General features: G+C 43.9%; 1 protein-coding gene across 1 annotated transcript in view; it reads left to right on the top strand.

The window, feature by feature from the left end:
* Positions 1-20,757, top strand: part of LOC111972802 (obg-like ATPase 1) — a 39,790-nt gene extending 19,033 nt beyond the window's left edge. Inside the window, exons 5-11 of the mRNA XM_023999889.2 lie at positions 475-650; positions 3,713-3,793; positions 4,145-4,242; positions 14,294-14,434; positions 15,008-15,104; positions 17,213-17,331; positions 20,245-20,757. Of these exons, the coding sequence (XP_023855657.1) occupies positions 475-650; positions 3,713-3,793; positions 4,145-4,242; positions 14,294-14,434; positions 15,008-15,104; positions 17,213-17,281 (662 nt within the window). The 3' untranslated portion in view covers positions 17,282-17,331; positions 20,245-20,757. The remainder of the gene's footprint in view (positions 1-474; positions 651-3,712; positions 3,794-4,144; positions 4,243-14,293; positions 14,435-15,007; positions 15,105-17,212; positions 17,332-20,244) is intronic.
* The last annotated feature ends 1,420 nt before the right edge of the window (positions 20,758-22,177 follow it).

Raw genomic sequence — 22,177 nt, 5'->3', positions numbered from 1 at the left:
TATTACATTTACCATGGTTTTCTCCCACTGTGCTTTTTGAAGTGGATGCATTTATTTTTTCCAATTTTCCCCTGAGAATGTAATCATTGTTGGTGATCTCAGTACTCATAGTACAACTTGTGACCTGAGGAACAGTCGATGCCATTGATCCTGATGATGGTGTGTGTGTGTGTGCGTGTGTGTGTGTGTGTGCATGTATCAGTGGAGGCTGCTGAGGGGAGAACGGCTCATAATAATGGCCAGAACAGCGCAAATGGAATGGCATCAAACACATGGAAACCATATGTTTGATGTATTTGATAACATTCCACTGATTCCGCTCCAGTCATTACCACGAGCCAGCCCTCCCAATTAAGGTGCCACCAACCTTCTGTGGTGTGTGCTTGTGTGTATTTCTGTAGCTACAGCAAAGGTTCAAGTACTTGTGTATGTGGTAGTGTGTTACAGTGATGTGATCCTGTTGCTGTGTTCTAGGTGCGTTTGAGGATGAGGACATTGTCCACGTGGAGGGGAACGTGGACCCAGTGAGGGACATTGAGATCATCCATGAGGAGCTGAGGCTGAAGGATGAGGAGATGATCGGGCCCATTATGGAGAAGCTGGAGAAGGTGGCCGTGAGGGGAAGCGACAAGAAACTCAAACCTGAATACGTGAGTCAATGTCCCAGCATGTCCAATGCAGCTCCCACACAGCACGTGAGCACAAATAATAACCCAGCGTTCCACACACAGTGTCAATGAGGAAAAATTTATTTTTCTGTTCTCCCCCCCATAGGGTCTCCTTCCTCTCTTCGCGCCATTCTCTCTCTTTTTCTGAGATTGAAAGTGATCGGGGGTCAGGGGTTTTCTGCTGTTGAAATCATGAATAGAGAGTTAGGTATTCAGCTGCTAACCCTGGGTCACAGTGCTGGGCTAATGAAAGTGTTTTCACAAGCCTCTTTTCATCTGAAGTAATACTCAAATCACAGCACAGCTCTCGCTAGCTCGCTCTCGCACCCACGGCAGTTTCTGGAAATTGGGTGAGGCCATACAATGGGTGACCCACAATCCCACATCCAGCTATGAATACAATAAATGTGCTTTGACAGAACATTCTTCGGTTCTCCGCAGTGATACACAGAATAGACTGTGTCAGATTAGAGGGRGTCGAAATATACTGTATATCATGTCGAAATGCATGCGGGGCCCAAACCTAAGTAATCATATTGATATATAATGAAGCTTTGCAGTATTTACTGCGGTAGTTCTGCTTCTGTTGTGATTGCATGATGTGCTCTGTGCAGGGCAGAGGGAGTGTGACCCAATGCAGAATGGGCGAGTAAGCGAGGTAATCTGGCCTTTCAGAGGGAGCGACGTGCTCAATTTCAGAACCCCTGCACATGGAGCCTCTGACCGCTCATTACACTAACGAGCGGGGCCATTTCACCTGCTGCAGGGGCCCCGGCCGGTCGGTCCCCTTCAGAGTAATCCCCCTTAGCAGCCCGGCAGACGGGCAGCCATTCAGGCCAGGCAGGTGGCCGCTGACGCACATAATTGCTGACAATTTTAGGCAATGAATAAAAATAATTTACATTACTTGTCAAAGGTTGTGTATGCCTTGCCAAGTGAAATCTATAGAAAGCTCCTTTAGAAGTGAGAGAATGGTCCTTATCAAAGGCTGCATTTCTTACAGGCTGAATTTGGTATTTGACACGTTCAGCTGAGTTTTATTTTGTTTTACTGAGAGCATCCTTCGTCCTTCTGTTTATGTCCAGGTTTAGGGTAGGCAGTACCTCTGCCACCGTATACCATGATTCTCCTTAATGTAAATAAATAAATGGTTTAGCAGTACGTCCTTTTATAGTGCCTTGAGTACCATAAAATAACCAGGTAAATACCATGTATTTGAATTTAAACGGTAATAATTAGCACTTACTGAGTAATTAACGAGAACGTAGAATGAAGCACTGATTTCTGTAGCTGCGGCGTGTTTTCCCAGAGCTCCTCACTTAGTCCTCTCTCTTTCGAAAATACGCCTGAATACTGAATTAACACGCATTTAAATACAGATATTTACATTTCTGTAGTGTGACATATTATACACGTTTCTATACAAAATGATGATGTTACTCAATATTCTATAGCTACCTACATGTGTTGGGTATTGATAGGACTGAGACAAACATGGGGTGTTTTATAACTGATGCTGATTATTCCTGTTATAAAATAGACATGATATCTGCACTTGTTCAAAAGTGATTGAAACCATGCCATCTGCCTTTTTCTGAGAATACTCGGCCAATTGAACCATGCAGGTATTTATTCAGCATGAATTCAACTGGCTGATTGTGGGTTCACAAGCAAATATGTCTTTGTATATTGTGAAACACTGTATAGGCCTTATGTTGCAACATAATGGGCTATTCGAACTCATATTAAAAGATTGTTGTTATGATCACTTCAATCCATTTGAGATCATAATGTACATTGAACAAGGACAATGTTTCATCCCAGAATTCCCTGTCCGTAACAAACAATAATATTCAGCAGCTAGGACCCCCAGCAGTGTTTCCTGGTGGCAGGCGTATGTGTTTGACCCCTGTGGGACCCATATGCCTTTTATTAACACCTGCCTGTTAGAGGAGCGCTGCACGGAGGCCCAGAGCTGATGAGGGAAACCTGGAGCGGGTTCAGCCTATGTCACTGGCCGTTTGCTGTTTCCATTTCACACATGATTAATCTCTCTGTGAAGACTTGGGCTGACGCGGGCGGACTGTGCGGTGCTCTTCCTGCTCTCTCTCCTGCTGGCTGCACTCTGGCTGCCTGACTAAAAGGCCTTTAGAATTCCTGCGGAGAGAGATGTGCAGAGAGTGAATGCAGCTGCCTGGGGGTCAGTGTGTGGAGCTTTTTCTGCCATTGTGTAATTGAGGCTCTGGCAAGCTCTTTTCCTCTGTTCTTTAAAGGGTTGTGTGATTGTGAAGTGCTGCGAGGGTTTGGGGAGGAAAGAGGAGGTAGGGGGAGTGTTGCAGGGGGTGGAGGAGTTTTTATATGAAGGGGGAGGTTAAGTTGAAAGGAACAAAAAGAATGTGTTCCGCTAATTTCTGTGGGGGCCGGATCAACAATAATAGGCTCAATTTCTTTATTACAAATTTTTATAACTGCCTCCCTCCCATGTTCCCACCCATTCCCGCTCCCAGATCCTGTCATGGCCCAGTCTTGCCTGTGGGTTCTCAACCCACAACTGCTTCAGTAATGAATATGGCAAACATTGCTGGAAAAGCCTAATATTTTCTCCAAGAGGAACAGTGTGTAATTAGTACCTGACTAGTGCATATTCAATGACTGCTCACTGCAGAGAGCCTGAGGGATTTAAAATAACACACACATTACTAACCAACTAGCCTTACCTTTTCTCTCTTTCTTCCCCTTTCTTTCTCTCTTCATACTTTTATTATTGGATGGTKCTTATTGAATATAGCGTGTGCCAAACAGGTGAACTTAGTGCGACTCACTAGAAGGCATTTTATTCTGTTTTAAGAGAGCGAAGGGGGGGCCTTGTGCGTGCCATCCCTGTCAAAGCCCGGCCTCTCCTGTTTCAATACGAGCAGGCATTGTTCATTTGGTCATCAGGATGCCATGCATTTAGGAAATAATTACCCTGTACCCTGCTGGGTTTATATTCTTTTTCATCTCCTTTAATGGCTTCTTGTTCATTCTTTTTTAATCCCGAACAGGACGTAATGCTCAAAATCAAGAACTGGGTAGCGGATGAAAAGAAACATGTCCGCTACTGTCGCGATTGGACTGAGAAGGAGGTAAGACTTTGATGTTACACTCAAATGTATTAGTGCCATTTATCAGCTTTATCTTTTCATCTGGCCTGAAAGTCAGACTCCTGCTTTTGAGCCAAATGGGTCTGATATGCAAATCACAACTGAATGTGCATGCTGTCTTTTTGGGGGMTATTTCTATATTACTTTTTTAACAAACTAATGACATCAGTCCGGCCTGATATTGATCTAAACGCTTTATAGATGCTCCCTGCAGAGTCCAGACCAGATTCTAATTTGATTTGGCTTCACTTTTTTACTCCACGTCCTCCTCAAAGGCTACTTTGGAAAGTTTGGATCCTCAGTTCTTGTCCTCTCTCTCTCTCTCTTTCACAGATCGAAGTGTTGAACAAATACTTGTTTTTGACATCCAAGCCAATGATTTACCTCATTAACCTCTCAGAGAAAGACTACATCAGAAGAAAGAACAAATGGTGAGTCAGTGCTCAGAAATAGGGAGGAACCCCACTGACTTTACATCCAGCATGGACAACCATGGACCTTCCCTTTTACAAAATGTGTATTTTCCTATTAATTGTTGACTCCCTTACATCTCACCCATCCATAACCATGAATTGATGATTCCTATTTTCAGTTTATGTGATATCAGCTCAAACTGTGAGACATTTAACCAATGTTTTCCAAGGAACTTCCATTGTCAATTTCCAATATTCAATAACAGTTTTAAAGCATGTCCCCCTTCTAACCAGTAACTGCAGATAGTTATGAGTGATGTTAGATACAATAGGCCTACAGTGCTCAGAGTAAAGTCCTATTGTGAAGCTTCTTTATTCTCCCCATGCTAAAGTGATCCCTCAGTCACTGTGGAGTTGGTTTGTCTACTACTACAGTACCCACGCTGCTCTACTGACTCCAGACCAATAAGATAGTCTCTCTGTGACAGGACTTGCCTGGGGGTGGCACTTTGCCCGCTCTGACACTCCAGTCACAGTCAACCCTGCAAAACCAAAGCAGCCCCCAAACTCTGCACTTCGTTAAGTATTAAGACCTTCTGGTTTCCATTTTCCATGAGAAATGGCACATTTCCATACGATATCAAAGGGGGAAAGGCTTTAAATGACAACAAAAATGAACATTCATAGACTCATAGCCAAAATAGCAATGAATGTCGTATGGAGAGGGCCAATAAATCACAAGGATGGTTCTCTTTAAATATTATGATGTCTACAATTGTTTTCCCCCAAATGTTTGGTTTTGTCTGAAGAGTTCACTGTTTACATGTGTTTGCTCTTCTTCGAAAATATGAATACTTTATGTSTTACTGGGTTGAGTCGCCATCTCCAAATACATATTTTACATGGAATTCAAGTGAGATCAGAATGACATCTGCAACTTAGATTTTCACAGTGACTCACAAACATGTGCTTTCAACTASTGTATTTATTTCCTAGTAAACAGGTCAGTGGGGTTCTTGGTGTAATCAGGCGGTTCTATTTGACTTGTCATCTCAAGCCCTGCCTGACTTATCTCTGTCTCATAAACTCTTGAGGTGAACTCATACTAAATGAGATTGTGTCAGAATGTTTCCACATTTATTTGTTTAGCTCTGGTCTGGTAAACAGTGTTCTCCATGTCCCATTCATGCAGTACCTGATATATGGGCCATATGGTATAGCCGTGGCCTGTTGCAGAGTGCTAGTGTGGCCATAGGGGTGATGGGAGCGGGCTTTTTCACTTGAGCACCTTGAGGAGAGTGGAGCTTCCCTGGCCACAGGGAGAGCAGAGTGGGAGATGGCCATTACAGGTGAAAGGGATACTTGTCTTATCTACGCAACAGTCACATACTGTCAATAACCGCTCACCTGTGGATTGGTATCGCACTTTTTCAATTGCAGGATCTAGGATTTGGTGTCAAACAGTTTGTTCCTGCGTTTGTTTATCTCTGCTTCGCTTGGCAGACACGTTCGATTCGGAGGGAAGTTGTTCAACTGATGACTGTCTGTTCAAAATGTTCCTGACATAACAGTCTGTCTGTCTGTCTGTCTGTCTGGCGGCGGGAGGAGGGAACGCTGCAACAGAAACACATAAATCTGATGAATCATGACGTTGCGGAACATCAGTCATGTGCAGGATTTTTTTTTACTGTGAGAAATGCAATAAATCTCGGGCGTTTTCAAATGGGCAAACAGTAGTGCCGTTGTGTCCTGAGGGCTCAGCGTGGAACAATGCAGACATCAAAGTGTTTCTGATTGACAAGTGATGGGCCACTTCCCTTGTCCAGAGTGGAGCCCACACCTGTACGGAGATGATTACAGGTAGATTTAGCTGCCCCTAAATGTATACTAAATGCTGCTCTCAGCCCTAATAGCAGGCAGTCTGCTGTGGCGACGCCAGACTGCCATTTGGCTGTCYCCATGCTCCATGCTCCCTTGTTTTCCCCCAGCCTACTATTGTAATGGTGTGTCTTTACATCAGCGAAATACTTCCATGTTATATAACATAGGGAAAGAATTCTACCAGAGGAAAACACGTCCATTTGCTATACCATCCCTGTTTGCACCCTGTTTGGAGTGCAGTGTTGTAACCTCTACATACCAAGCTGACCTCATTTCAACAAGAGTAAACCGTATTAGCGTTAGCAAGCAGCCATCAGTAATGGTGGGATCAGAGAGGGAACAGGGCCCCCTTTCATCCCCAGGTTCTCTGCTGGAGACGGTACATCATTTACTGTAGAGAGGAGCACGTGGGTATAATTCCATACAGTACAGTACAGTGCGTGTGTATGAGAATGTGTACATGTGCATGTTTGAAGTCTGTTGCCGAGGCGACTCCATGCTCATTTGGATGTTGGCGTAATTGCGGTGTGGAGATCAAAGGCCGGCTGGCCGAGTGATGTTCCAGAGGAGCCTTTACCACGCGGCCCTCTCCTCTGTGGAGCGGGGGCTGCCTGCTGCTCGCGCCGCTCCCCTCTCCCCTCCAGCCATGCGCTGCCCCCTGCACATCCCCGCTCGTAAAAAATGATTAAGGCCGCATTTGTCATGTGTTTATGACTGAGAGGCATTGCGTGATAGGGAATGGCATCTACAAGAGTCTACCAAGAGGCTTTCTCTTCCCTCGGCGTCAGTAGGCTGCCTGGAACACTTTTGTCTGTGTCACATAGTTTGTGTATTAGAGAGGGTCATTACTCCTCAGTTTATAATGTGGGTGTTTGTCTGCTGTTTGTATGTTTTCACTCGTCAAGGCACAAGCTGGTAATTTAAAAAATCCTGGTCAGTGGAGTTTTCAGCCTTTTTAATATTTTCATTAGCCTCAATATTATCAGATATTTAATCCAAGGTCCTTAGCAGACAACCAACTGCCATCGCATTTAGTAAACGCAAAGCTCCACTTGATAGCCAGCCTGTTTTGCTGAAGAGTTTTTTTTGATCTCATAATGTGCTTTAAAGTAAATTGGAGCCTCTTAAGTAGGTGTGTTGACCTTTAAGAAAACCGGAAAGCGTGACCTCTCTGAGTGTGCAGCGTTTGTACCGTGAGCGGGGAGAGGAATGTCAGGGTAGTACGGCTCTTCACAGGGGGCTTTTACATGCAAGGGGTCTGTCTGTCTCTGTCTGCGTGTGTGTGTGTCTGGCACGTGTCTGTCTGTGGATTGGTCGTATGTTTATTGCTTTCTTCCTGCTTATGTTGTGTGTCTCCAGACATGTTACTTTGTTCTTACTGACTGTCTCTTCATTTCTCTCTTGATATGGAAAGTGAACCAGCAGGTATGTTTGCTTAGTGAACTACCCCAGCTAGCCTGTAGATGGGGCTTTGACAATTAAAGTAAAGATACCTCTGCAGTGAATCTCAGCAGGGTGATGGTCTAGCCACGTTTAGTTTTAAGATCCCACTGTCTGAGAGGATGTGCTCCGTTTGTCCCTCGGTTTCCCTCTACAACCTACTCATCCATGTTTTGTTCAGGTCTTCTATTCATTTGATTTCAGGATTGACTTTATGTTTAACTTTTATTTTGGTGCAGAGTAATGATAACTGTACATTTTCTATAATGTTAGAGGACTTGTTAATGAACTGGCAAACGAGCACATCTTGGTCTCCATGAGATTTTGAGGCAGACTGTCACTGAGGGAAGGCATTGTTGTGGTCTGCTGAGAACCGTTACAGGAAAGCGGTGGCAGCAGCCCACTTCTGCTACGCCAAACCATAATTCCCGTAAACAGAATTGAACGTTTATTGAGTGCAAAACCGCTGGCTCCATCCAAGTTTTAAGGAACTGCTGTCTAGGGAGTCACGGTTTGCCTTTCAAAAGCGATGTGGGAGATATATGACCAGTGGGTCCGCTTTCACTCTGTCCACAGCCATCCCCTCTCCCCTTATGTACTGTGGGATCCTGGAGAGAAAAAAACGCGTTCCCGTGGTAGGAAGACATGTACCCTGCTGAAAATACCCACTCCTAGTGGAAGCCTTCAGTTAGGCTTTGTAATGAGTGTGGATGACTTTGAGAGGCTCGGAGAGGAGTAAACCATATCCAGATGGTCTTTAATAAAGGTCCCGGAGCATCAGTTCACTTGGCTTTGTTATTGACCGTCCCTGGTCTGTCTGCCTGGTCTATCACACTGTTGTTGTTCACCATGTTGGATTAGTAGAAGACATTGGGTAGCCTGGCTGCCTTTGTTGTGGTCTGGTCTGGTGAGGTCTGATGGGGCTTGTTGGGGAAGACATGCAGGCAGGGACGGCTCTGTTCGGTTGTTGTTATCACTAATGAGATCCTAACGGTGAGTGTCACAGCCTTCCTTCCTGGCCATAGGAACAAAGCAGACACTCGTTTGTTCTCTGTTGACCTCACAAGACAGCGACTTGTTCCCCAAAACGGTCCCCTTGTGTAATAAAGATTGGGACAATGCCAAGTGGGTGAACCGGGCTACATTCTTGACCAAAGGGAATAGCTTCAGGTTAGATACTGATCAGAAGTCCCATTTAACTGAGTAAAGCTCGCTTACCTCTTGCTCTTGACCCGCTCATAGGACACATAATGATTATTGTGTCACTACTTTTTGCCATACTTTCTGTGTTACTAACTAGATCAACTGCTGTGACAACACTGGATTTGGTTTGAATCTGCTGCTTAAAGCATGTGTGTCAGCATATAATACATCATCACAGCCTCATTCAGTTCAGTCCCTGTTCTTTTGATAAGAATAGCCATTTCTGTTGTAACACAATATGCTAACCTCTTCCAAAGCATTCAGAAGCAGCTCTGTGGTGGGAAAAAAAGAAGCCCTCGGAAGCATTCTTTGTGCTATTGAGAGCATACGAATCTCTGTGTGTTTTAAGTCAGGCTAATGATATATTTTGATAGCTTTGGCTGTGGCAAGTTGTGCTGTTTATTATCTTTGCGATAAGGTTTAAAACAAAACACACATGTCACAGCAAGTGTCCTGCAGCTTGGCAGCTTTAATGAGATAAATTAATGAATTTAGTGTTGCCACATACAGCTCCTGAAAGCTTGTTATCAGAGTGATTGTTGAACTGTTATGAATGGAAAAAGGAAACGGAGGGGGAAAAAAGGATGGGGGGGCATGATTGGCTGATGTTCCATATGTCCTTGATTACCTTCCCTCTGCTTTTATTCTAATAAGTGCCATTCTTTGTACTCCCTTGGACGGGTAGACAGTCTGACACAAGATGAGAATAAATATTGCATGTGGTACACATTAAGCTGTCATCCAGGAAGAGAGAGGGAGAGATGGAGAAATCCACCGCTTTACATTCTGCTGCCTGCTCTTGTCACAATTGTCACATCTTGATGACTTTCTCCCCCCTCGTGTTCTTGCTCGCAGTCAATTGCAATGAATGACAGCCCTGCTGTCCCGTATAGTATAGAGAATTATTTAGGGTGATGTAGTATGTACTCCTGGGAGTTACTGTTTGAATTTCTGATCGTGATATTCGTTTTTTTATTTTATTGAGTGTTTGTTCCTTCAATAAAGCCAAATTCACTATGGATTTCATCTKTGTTTGTTTTCAAGTATTTGTACTTCACGAAAGAAATTTGTTAGCAAAGAAACAATCGAAAAAGCCTGTTGTTAGCATGGCCTTGTTGTGCAGCTTGAAAAAAGAGAGCAAGAGGATGCTCTTAATTAAGCCTCTTCCCATTGTACCGGTACCGCTCTGCTTCCCTCAGCCGTGAAGAGGGAAACAAGTTCACAATATTGGCTGTGATGTGAGGAAAGCAGTAAGAGAGGCTGAGGCTCTGCTGGCTGCCTGGCTCTCAGGGTTGTCTGTGGCCACGGGGAGCAGAGAGCATTTGCACTCGTGTCCTCACAGGAGCGCACCACTGGGAGGATGAAAAGCGTCCCACAGAGCCCCTGACTTCCCAGCCTCAAACGGCACCGTGAGCTCATACCTCTCATTTCCCCCCTCCACTGAGGGAGGAGGGGTGGAGAGCTGGCGAGGATGCTGTGTGCTCGGAGGTTCAGGGGGAATTGGGAACAGAGAGTAAGTCGCTCTGGATAAGAGCGTCTGCTAACTGACTTTAAATGTAAATGTAAATGTAAGTCCGCTGGGTTGTTATTGTAGATTGTTGGTGCATGGCATGCAAGCCAGCACGGCAACAGCAGACAGATGGGAATCCTTCAGCAGCACGTGTGTGTGTGTGTGTGTGTGTGTTGTGTGTGTGTGTGTGTGTGTGTGTGTGTGTGTGTGTGGTGTGTGTGTTGTGTGTGTGTGTGTGATGTGTGTGTGTGTGTGTGTGGTGTGTGTGTGTGTGTGATATCCAGGTTCAAGTGCTGAGGAGCTTTGTTTGGCTGTGTGTCTGTCCACCTGTGGGTGGGTCAGTAATGAAGTAGTGGAGAGGAGAGATTTGTTAGGATTACTTCTCAGTTGTCAGCATTCAATTGCATCTAAAGGAGGCACTCTGGGCCTAGGTGCTGGTCCCTTGTCCCCACCTTTTTACAGGTTACCTGACTAAGCAGTGATTAATGAAGCCGGTCCGTATGAATGCACGCAGACACAGGCCCAGGTCACAGGCCCAGGTAGCTGCACCTGTACTTTAGGAGCTCCCATTGTGTCCTCCCTCTGAGTCGTTTAAGCAGATCAAAGCTGTGACAAAGCCCAGGGCAGCCCCAGGCAGGCGGAAACACAGGAATTATTCCCCTTCAGGATTCTCCACAGAACAAGACAATAGACAAGGCCCCTGTGGGAAGTGTTCATTCCAGCCTACTGTGTGTTGGAATTCTTTTGTTTTTAGTAGGTTGTCATTACTTTACATAGGTTGTTCCGTTGAATAGACAACGTAATTGTAATTGCTGCAGGATGTATTGTAGAGCTAATAACCTGTGTTAATGTAGGTTGTGTATTGTTGGCTTATTGTGGATAAATATGTAGCGACACACAGAAAGCTATTAGGGAATCGATAACGCTGTTTAGGATGTGGTTGTTTTGAATAATCTAAAACCATGACCGCAAGAAATTCCGTTGAAGTATTATGAAGACATACCAGAAATATGCATCATTTGATGAATATATATATTAGGTTGAATAGAGATTAATAATACATTTAGAAATAGAAATCGTTGAAGGAGGCGGTTTAAAGAAAATATTGATATATTATATTGCTTTTAAATGATTATATCTGAGATATATATACATACTTTTTTAGGAGACTGCAGGAGAAAGCAGCAGAAACCTGGCTCGTTCCCCAGTCTTCTTTGAGCTTTGGCGGCGGTGAGTGATTAGCAGAAATAATGTCCCTGTACCTTTATCACTTAAAATGGTTAACATTATAATTTTTCCCTACTTGATATGCAAAAATTTCACTAGATTTGCAGCGAAGGCCATTGATTCTCTATAAAAAGAATAAAATTCAGGCGTCATTTGTTCAGAGAAGGAGATCTAGATTGAAAGTGCTGAATCTTCTATTAGCAGAGCTGGTGAGAGATGGCCTCTATACTGAGGCATAAGGAACAGTGACAAGACCACACAACACACACACAACACACACACCACACACACACAACACACACCACACACCACACACACACACCCACACCACACACACACACCACACACACCACACACACACACCACACACACACACACAGTCACAGTCTTCATAGTCTTCATAGTCTTCATAGTCTTTTGTTCTCTCCCCCAGTAATGTATTGTATCTACTTTGATATTTTGGCATCTTTGACAGTGGTCACCCTGCTTTTACAAACAACACATTTGAACTCTCAATTGCACAGCATGTTAAGGAACATATTTTTTTCTCAAATAGTACGGGTACTTTGAAGCATTCTTGGATTGTGTAAACTGTATACTGAAAGTGAAACATTTCGACAACAGAATATACATTTTATTTGCCAGTTTCTGATGAATTAAGCTCGGCATTGCTTAGATTGTAGAGTGCATAGTTGAGACAGATGGCCCAGACTCAGTATCAAATTGTCAGCACATTAAGATACAGGACATAGACCCATCTGAGTGCAGACAACTTTTCACTTATTAACTGCATGGTCCGACTTTGACATGACGGACTGACATCACATGACACTTTGTACGTCATTATTTACCAATGTATGCGTGATGGAATATCCTCTTGGAGAGAAGCAATATTTTTGATGTTTTGGCATGAACATTTACCCGATTCATTTGTCAAGATGCATTCTCACACAAATAATTGGAGAGGATGTAAATACTACTGTAAAGTGGCGTGACTAGACAGTGGTGAAGTTCCTGAAATTGGTCGGAGAAGTCATGTTGACAGAACATCAAATCTCTTAATTGACAGTGCTGCGTTGCCTCTGTTGGGAGAAGGGGGTGTACCTTGTTCCTGTGGCAAGGTGTTTGTCTGCTACTGTGTCACTCGATGCGAGGACCCAGGGACCCTCGTGCTCATTTGGCGCTCACATTCTCCATCTCGGCATCCGCATTATTAAAATCATCCCTCAGCGCTCCACCAAGAGCCTCTTTGTTACTTGGCTGGCGAAGCTCGCTTCTGTCAAGTCTTCACCAATTACAGTCGCAGGTACAATGGTCTATTCACAGGATCACAGCCCTTGACTGGTGTGGGGAGAGTGATTTGTGAATCATTATTCGGCTGCCTGTAGAGAATGCGATACCTGAGGAATGCAAATAATCTGCCAGCGAATAGACGGCTGGGCTCCTAAAAGTGACAGGCTACAGCTGTTATTATCCCAGATTGGATTCTTTTCCCCTCTTGGAGAGGCAGTCATCTCCTTGGCTTTCAAGCTGGAGGTTTCCACTAAATGTTATTTCTTTTCCTTCATGAGAAGTGGTGGCCAGCTCATAGTGGCGGCTGTCAAATCCTCAACTCTAGTTTAAGCGCATCACAGCCTCACTCTTAGCAGGAAGGGAAATATTAGGCGATGGTTCTAGATAGATAGTTATGTTTACTGCAGAGAGAATCCATTGATGGTGTAAGAAGRGCTTTTGGCATCACTCAGTAAGATAAATCAAATGATCAAAAAAGCATCCAAGCAACCGCCGCTATGACGCTGCTATGACATTTCCCTGAAGTTGTCATTCTTTTCCCATATTTAGCATTGATTGTATTGTTCAGCTGTAAGCGGTAGAAATACACTAGATTTGATTGACTGAACCAGTGATCCAATAGCTAGATGATAAACGGTTGACATTGTTATTGGAATAGCTGTGGCATTGAGGTTGTGCGGTCACTCCCTGCCTTTGATTTCTTATAGGTTTTTAAACAGGAAAGTAGGATTACAGATAATGACAGGGGCCTTTAGAATCAATCTAGAAGTCTGGGAGCTCTCTCTGTCGGGCCCAAAGTGTTAAAATGGGTCTGTGTGATGCTGCTCGTTGGGTTTCGTCCAATCCCAGGCCAGGCTGAAAGCGTGTGGGGCTAATCTCATAATTATCCGACCCCCCTCCCCACACATTGTTCTGGCAGAGAGTTACCATTAACTGTGAGGATATCTTTGTCCTGCAATGTCAGGTGTCCCGCTGAGTCACAGGGCAGAAAAACCTCTTAAAAGGGCTTTAAGGGAAGTGAATGACTAAGACGTTCATAAGTGGGAACACTATACTTACATCCATCCTCCAGGCCTTAGAGCAATTATTGGACTGGGTGCTAACGGTTTGAAATAAATCTACTTGTCCTTTACAGTAAAGATTCAACCTACAGTAAGGATGGATTTGGGGTAAAGCATTGCCATTTTAACTATATAATTGTCAACAATCTGCTTTTTCTTAATGGGATGTCATTGCATGTATTCTTTCATACCTACACATGACATGTCACATAAATGTAGTCCTGAACTGGGAACTTGTTAATAACCGAAACTTAGCAACAAAGTGAAACTGTGCAATCGCAGGGCGACCTTGGCAGGGCAATGTTCCGAAACGGCATGGTAAACAGTCCGGGCTGTTCTCTCATGAATATGCATAGGCCAGCCGACGGATAACAAACGCTACTCTGTTCTGTCAGTCAACACCAACACCACGAAGCTCCATCCTGCCTGTGTTGTTGTTGTGTCTACCGTCCAGGTTGGTGAAAATCAAGGAGTGGGTGGACAGTCACGACCCCGGGGCGCTGGTCATCCCCTTCAGCGGAGGAGTGGAGAGTGTCCTGCAGGACATGAGTGAAGAGGAGATTCAGAAGTACTGCACCGAGCACAAGGCTCAGAGGTTAATTAGCATTCAGTCTCCCCACACTTTATTATCAACTGTGCCCTCCACGCACTCCTTTAATTGCATGCGCTGATAGAATAATAAATGGCAGAGTAATTACCATTATAAAGCAAGGATCCCTCTCTTAACGGGAACAACTCAGTCAAAGGGTTTTCTTCTAAATTAAGTTTTTAACTGTCATCTGTCATCTACAGGTATAATTATAACTTGGGCATTTTGGGTGTATTGTTCGTATGTGGAAACCTCTATGGAGGAAGAGAAATTGTGACAGCAGATTTTTTTTTCTCCCGAGCTCTGAGAGACGTTGGGATGAATTCTTAAAGGTGCTAAATGAGACGGCAAGCGTGCCAATTAATCCCCAAAAAATCACTGGAGAATTAAATGCTCTATGTTAAACGAAGTGATCCTATTTTATTTATTTAATGAGTTTATATGCTGGGATTGATGTGGTCTTGCCAGAGAGGTGGCTACGAATCAAAGCAATACTAAAATACCCTAAATGACCTAGCATTTACAGCACCGTGAACAACATGAAAATTGATATTGCTTTCACCCTGCTTATTCTGACAGCGTTCTGACAAGGATCATCAAGGCTGGCTATGGAGCCCTACAGTTGGAGTACTTCTTCACAGCTGGACCAGACGAGGTCCGTGCGTGGACCATCCGGGTAAGACCCTGTCCCAGCGGCTGGCCGCGCCGCGCACCGTTCCACCCTGCTGGCATCCAGCCTGATATCAGCCACTTTCAACTTTGTCATGGTCCTGCTTTAGCTAGTCATTACAGGCCAAGGATAACTTCAATTACTGGTGAGCTGCTGAACAGTGAAAGTGGGGGGCTACATTGATTGAGGAGGGCAACAATTGATTTTGCCCATTACGTCCTGAGAATGTTTCCATCCAGCGCAGATCTGCCTGCCCTCCTCCTGCCGCGGGAGATAAGGGGCCCTAGCATTGTGCCTGCCTAATCTGTGTGACGGGGGTTGTCTGTGCTGAAATTGATGTGGCTTTTCATTTGACCATTTGTGGGCCCTGCTGGGGGCTCCTCCTCCCTGTGTCTCAGTTTACTGAGCCCGCCGAGAGCCTGGGTGACACTGAATCACAGGAGGATTGACATCGATACAGATGTTGGCTCGGCACACTGGTATTGTGCAAATGTTTTAGAGGGAATAAAAGGATTAAGGGCCGTCCTAATAATGTATTCTACCTCTCAGGAGTAGCATACCGATGCATTGGTCAATCCTAACACATGTAAGTAACGTGAGCAGTATTTAAGACCACTAACTCAACTGAAAGTATGTACAGTATGTTCTTAAGAAAAAGACGACTTTGAGCTTAAAGTTTTAGATGGACAATAAACGCAACATTTTATTTGGGAGACATAGTGGTTAAATATATGAGCCACCTCCTCCCAGCCATGAGTGATGTCCTCAGTGTGTTTAGGAAAGTAACAGAAGTCCTCCAAGCCTTTCTCTCCTATGGGCTTGTCTCCTTTGACATAACTGATTACAGCTAGCCTTGATTGTATGTGAGAGGCATTTAGTCTGGTAAGCATCAGTGAGTAGCTATATTAACCCAATACATCTTACATTGTAAAAACTACACTCTGTAACGTGGTGCTGCTAAGCCCTTTAGCATGCTTTATTAGGCAGCCTCGAGGTGACCATTATCTATCAGGCTGCTCTGCATAGCTGTTAACTACTATGATGTGTACCTCTTGTAGTGTGGCATAGGACAAAATCATCCCCTAATCTATTTTTCTCCACCTAGACAAACCTTGATGCTGATTAATGGTAGTTAAACTTACAAGCACTCCGTCAATGAGATTGCATAGGGATGGTAATGTATTGGAGTCATTAAAGCACATCATCTTTTGGCATGAAATATGTTTGACCCCAGCCTGAGTATATACATAATTAAAGTGTCCGCCGTTTTGGAGCACAGTGCTACAGAGCCGAAGAGAGAGGGAGAGGAGGTCGACAGGCACAAGTCATAATGATGCCGAGCAGGGATGTCACTATTTTGGGTCATTTTGTCATTTTCCCCAGGCATTATTTCAATGCATATAATTGCGTATTTTATCAGAGACCGCTGTGACTTCTGATGCTAAATGGGATTAATGTAGGAAGAATTTATAAAGTTAGGGGGGAAAAAACTGTTGTTTTTTGGTTCTGGAGAATAAACAAACCAATTCCATATTTTCCATGGTCATCTTATTACTGTTGGTTACATTTAATTCTGATGTATATTCTATAAAGGGATCCTTTATATTTCCTTCAATCAGTCTGCTGTGCTAGAATACATTTTGAGGAAGTTCAAACATGACAAAAGGGAATATACCTACATAACACTGTATATGAAAAATGTAGTGAAAGTTTCCATTTCAAAATGGTCAGGTATGATACAGCCAGGTCAATACGTGTGTATCCCACTGCAAACACTGCCTCTCTCCTTCTCTGACGACCTGAGGCCAGAGTAGCAACCCACAATGAGGGAAGATTTGCTTGGACAGAAATCAAATAGTACCCACGGAATCGAAATTGCTGTGGGCATTGATAGCAGCGCAGGTCCTTATCGGCCTCAAGGCTACTCTAGCAAGGCACAACGTGTGTCGTGCTATCCAAAAATCAGGAGTGAGGCAAGAATACCCCCAACACACCCCTACCCATGCTCACTTCACCATCCCCTATCAAACAGCATGTCAGTCCTGTGCTGAATCCATCTTCTCCAAAACAATTAATTACCTTGTTGTGTCCTTTCTCTTTCTTCCTCCTGACAGAAAGGAACCAAGGCTCCACAGGCAGCCGGCAAGATCCACACGACTTTGAGAAGGGCTTCATTTGGCTGAAGTAATGAAATTGAGGATTTAAAGAGGGAGGCAGTGAGAACGCTGTCAAGGTGAGCCGTCAGGGTGCAGCATGAGGGAAGTCTCCTGTGATCAGTGGAGCTGACAGTCACCACACTGCTTGCACTGCAAACACTCTTCACCTTTAGCCAGGGGAAGAAATTACTTGCACACACTCCGCCAGTGCACCTGACAAGCCAACTGGTTCTGTCTCTAAACACTGCCATTCTTCTCCTGCGGCGCATATTCTTTATCACAATCTTGTTTTAACAGCTACAGTAGGCCTTTCTTATACCTCAGACTACTCTCAGAGGAAGCTTCTGTACCCCACAGGCCCCACATCTATAGAGCAGACCGTTAGCTTCGACACTTTTTGTGACATGCGATATAAAGAGCCAAGTTAAATAAAAGTGTGAAATTCTTTACATCAGGACTGTTGCACGGATGAACAGCACATAAATGTGGCCTGCATATCTTTTTATTACTGCCATGTTTGTTTTGACCTTTTACTGGCTGTGGCTTTTACATGGGCGCTGCTCTGTCCAATTAATCACTGTTTCAGGGTAAATTTGAGAAGACTATAGCGTTGTGATAAGTATAGCAGGTAGTGTCACGGAATGCTTTTAAAGGTTTTTTTTTCTCCCTCCGTGAGTGTGTGCTAATGTTCATGGTAACTGTAAGAATTGGCGCTCACTGTAACACCTCTTCATCCTGCCTGGTTGAGGTAAGCTATTTTGGTTCTTGCTTTTTTTTCATCCCCAGAAGAAAGTCTGGGCAAGGAACAACATTCCAAAGTGTTCATTCACACAATAGATTGGAGCAATTCCCAACACCCAAGCGTGACTTTAGCGTGTTCTGACTTGCTGTTGGTTTGGTCTTGATGGTCCTGCCATTGCGAAACAGCAGGACATGGAATGTGTCAGTGCAGTGTTAGCCAACGCGTCCTGGAAGGAAGTGCCTCTATTGGTTTTACCTCCAGAGCCTTGACTGGATCTGTTATTATAGTGTGTACACAAGCACTTCACAGGGTATTATGTAGTAGTCTTGGTCTAAGCTTCAAACGCCAAATTAAACTTGACACCAGACAATAGCTGTTGATGAGATCAAAACCATGATGAATTGGATACTTTTACCTGTTAAATTGTCCTGGTTCTGTTTAAATGGAGCAGGTCTAAAAGTATTTCTTCACCAATGGAATATATGGATTAAACAATTAGGGATTGGTGGAACAAAGTGAATATCAGGACAGATGCTAATCCCTTCTAAATCCTGTGCAGGAGATGTGTTGATTAGCACTGGCAAGCAGTGAGAGCTTGCCTACTTACTCATATTATAAGTAGATCTCCTCAGCTCACTCATGGCAGCCAAATCCTCTGTCTGGCAGATACTTATTACACTACATAACTTGCCTATAGGGATCCACTCGGAAATAAAAAATAAACCAGAAATTACATTCAATATTTCACCTCAGGTCTTTTGTAAAATGTTATATAATTCAGCTGTAATCTATTGTTGGTTACTACTTTCCTAAAGTGTCAGTAGAGGGGAAATGTGCCGGATCTGGGGGTTTGAATGCTGATGTTATAAAGCCTGACGGACCTCCCGAGTTGCGCAAGCGGTCTAAAGGCACTGCATTGCAGTGCTTGGGCGAACTACAGCCAGTTCGATCGCAGGCTGTATCACACTTGGCTGTGACTGGAGATCTATTGATGTGGCGCACAATTGGCCCCGTCGTCCGGGTAGGGGAGGGTTTGGCTGGTCGGTTCCTTGTCCAATGTGCTCTAGCGACTCTTGTGGCGGGCCTGGGCGCCTGCAAAGCTGACTTGGGCGCCTGCAAGCTGACTTTTGGTCGGCCAGCTGAACTGTTTCCAGGTAAGCAGGCAGTGTCAATAGCAATGCGGTTGAGGGTCGCGTTTCGAGGATGCATGCTCTCGACCTTCCCTCTCTCTCGCCCCGTAGGGGAGTTGCATGCCGATGGGACAACACTGTAACTACAATTGGGGAGAAAAGGGGTAAAAAGTACAACCAAAAAATGGAAGCCTGACAATCAGAGCCTCAGGTCCGGCTGCATGCTCTCTTCTATCCTCATTCCCTTGTACACTGAGTGTAAAACAATTAGGAACACCTACTCTTTCCATGACATAGACTTTGCCAGGTGAAAGCTATTGATACCACCTACTGTTCAATTTGCACTTGATATATATATATAATATATATCTATTAATATACTATACAGTAGTTATATATGGACACAGAGCTTTTGACTGCAGCATTAAGGCCAATGCTAGTTTATGCAGTTGTGGGATGGGCTGTTTGAATAGGCCAGCGTACAGGGATATCACATTATTAGGAATCTAATCTGCTTAAGCCAAGCCTGCTCCTTCAGATGGCTGCTTCAAGTGCAAATGAACCAGTTAGACGTGTCTGGTTTAATACATACTCGGAATCCAATAGCCATTTGATTTCCCCCCCCCCCCCCCTGTCTCCCTCTCCAAGCAGTGTTTCTGGTGCTATTTGGTCTGGATTAAATGGTCTCCTGAGCCTTTAAAGGGACATTGATTCTTCTAATTAATTGTGCCTTGTGCAGAACCAGAATGCATAAACCCGTCCATATTAGCACTTCAAGTCAATTATTTTGAGTTTGCCCGGGAAGGGGAACAAACACATCTAATGTATACAAAAGAAATGTTGGAACTTATTTTGTTTCCTTGAGAAGTTTGAGGTTGCTATAATGAAGAGCGTTAGTAACATTTTACTTGTACATATGAATGGAAATTGACAGAGAAGAGGGTTATTCACTCAGTGGGAATCTAGTCACCCCATGAATAAAACATGACTGTGTGTGTATGCTGTTTTCAGGAAAGAGTGAGATGATCACGTGTGTTCATTGCTAATTTGCTATTTATAGCTATTTCTTGTTTTTCATTACTGTCATTAATTAGGTGTTGTGTTTCTCTGTTTTACAGGCAGCGGGGAAATACAGACAACAGGGAAAAACCTACGTTGTGGAGGACGGAGACGTCATCTTTTTCAAATTCAACACGCCGAACCAGCCCAAGACTAAGAAGTGACTCAGTCACAGTCTGTTGGCTACCAGAATGGACTGTGCCGTTAGATAATTCGTCTTCTTTGTTTTAGACAGAATGAAGCTGGAGATTGTGATTGATACCTGCCAGGTCGGCTCAGTCCTACCTACTGCCCACTCTGCCACATTATCCCTGTTTGTTTTTGGTTCAGGAGAATTCCATACAGTCCCCCTTGCCAAAGAACAGGTCCACTAAACGTTGACAGCTTTTGGTAGGAGCATTTGAAGAAGCGTATTACTCTCTTGATACTTCATTAATCTCCATCACTGGTGCCAGGCCTGACACAGCTGACAGCAGGGACAATGCGACCTGCTCCTCTCCCCCTTCCAGAGATAATGCATGTTTTACAGTAGCCCAGATGTCTATACTCAATAAAACATTTGACAAAAACCAGCCTGTGTGTGTTTGGGGATGTCTGTATTGACTGGCGCGCGGGTTGCAGACGGCGATAGTGGGTCCTGCTGGCAACTGATTACAGAATTAAAAGACACAGTTGACAGTGGCTCTGGCAGAGAGAGGACAACCATAATTGTATCTGTAAAGCGATTCTTATTGTAGAGGCCTAAGTGTGGGATATTGATTATTTCATACAAGAGAATTGGTCAGGTGAAATTGTTTGAATGAACCTTTCCTCTCCATGGTTAGTCCTGAAATTCTGAGATGTTCTGTATTTAAAGATACTGCTTATAAATGTGCACCCCATTATTAATGAGAGTGCCATTATCATTAGACTTAGGTATGCCTGAAGGCTGTTTTTGTAATAATTTCTCTGTGTCGCCATTCTACTGAATGACTGGGAAAACGCAGTCATTCAGCAACTAAACCAAAACAATTTCCATTCGAATAGTCTTCACAGAAGTCTTTATTTATATTAAATTCTGAAAAGAAAATAGAAGTCACAATTCAGGAGCACAACTCAAAAAAAAGAAAAAAAASATTCCTAGTCCCACTGAAGTAGTGTTTTTCTCACCTGTATACTTTGTGTGTAAGTGTTTTTGAGGCATTTATGCTGATGGAATGGTATGGCTGGAGCTGCGGACGGTGCTGCAAAGTGAAATTGTCTGCTCCACAGGAGTGAGAACACAGAGCGGATCAAGCTCTTTCGCTGAATATCTTGCCTCTATAAATACCCCTCTCTGCAGAGAACAAAATGGCCTTCTCATGGAGGCACAAAGATTGAATAAAAATTGTCATTTCTCTGGAAGTGCATTGCATGCACTAGCTTAATGAAATTGTGTGTTGACCAAACAAAGACTGCACAAACCCTACAAAGCATAGTGTTTGGCATTGAAATAAAGTTGTATTACTGTCTTCAAGATATAATCAAAAATGGAATCATGACCAAAAACTAGGATCATGTTTGATGGGGGATGTTGAGGGCGGCGGAAAACGGATGGCCTGACATTCTCCTGTAGAATTCTCTGATACAGAGCAGAATTCATGGTTCCTTCTATTAAGGCAAGTTGTCCAGGTCCTGAGGCAGCAAAGCATCCCCAAATTATCACACTGCCACCACCATGCGTGACCGTTGGTATGAGGTTCTTACTGTGGAATGCAGTGTTTGGTTTTCGCCAGGCATAATGGGACCCTTGTCCAAAAAGTTGACTAAATTTAGCTAAAAAAGCACCTGGAAGATCACCAATACTCTTGGAAGAATGTTCTATGGACAGATGAGTCAAAAGTATAACTTTTTGGATGACATGGGTCCCATTTTTCCTGTGGAAAACCAAACATTGCATTCCACAGTAAGAACCTCATACCAACGGTCAAGCATGGTGGTGGTAGTCTGATGGTTTGGGGATGCTTTGCTGCC

The sequence above is a fragment of the Salvelinus sp. IW2-2015 genome, linkage group LG2 (assembly GCF_002910315.2).
Source record: "Salvelinus sp. IW2-2015 linkage group LG2, ASM291031v2, whole genome shotgun sequence".
Taxonomy (NCBI): Eukaryota; Metazoa; Chordata; class Actinopteri; order Salmoniformes; family Salmonidae; genus Salvelinus; species Salvelinus sp. IW2-2015.
Note: the sequence above shows the minus strand (reverse complement) of the source record. Positions and strands in the feature narration are given on the sequence as shown.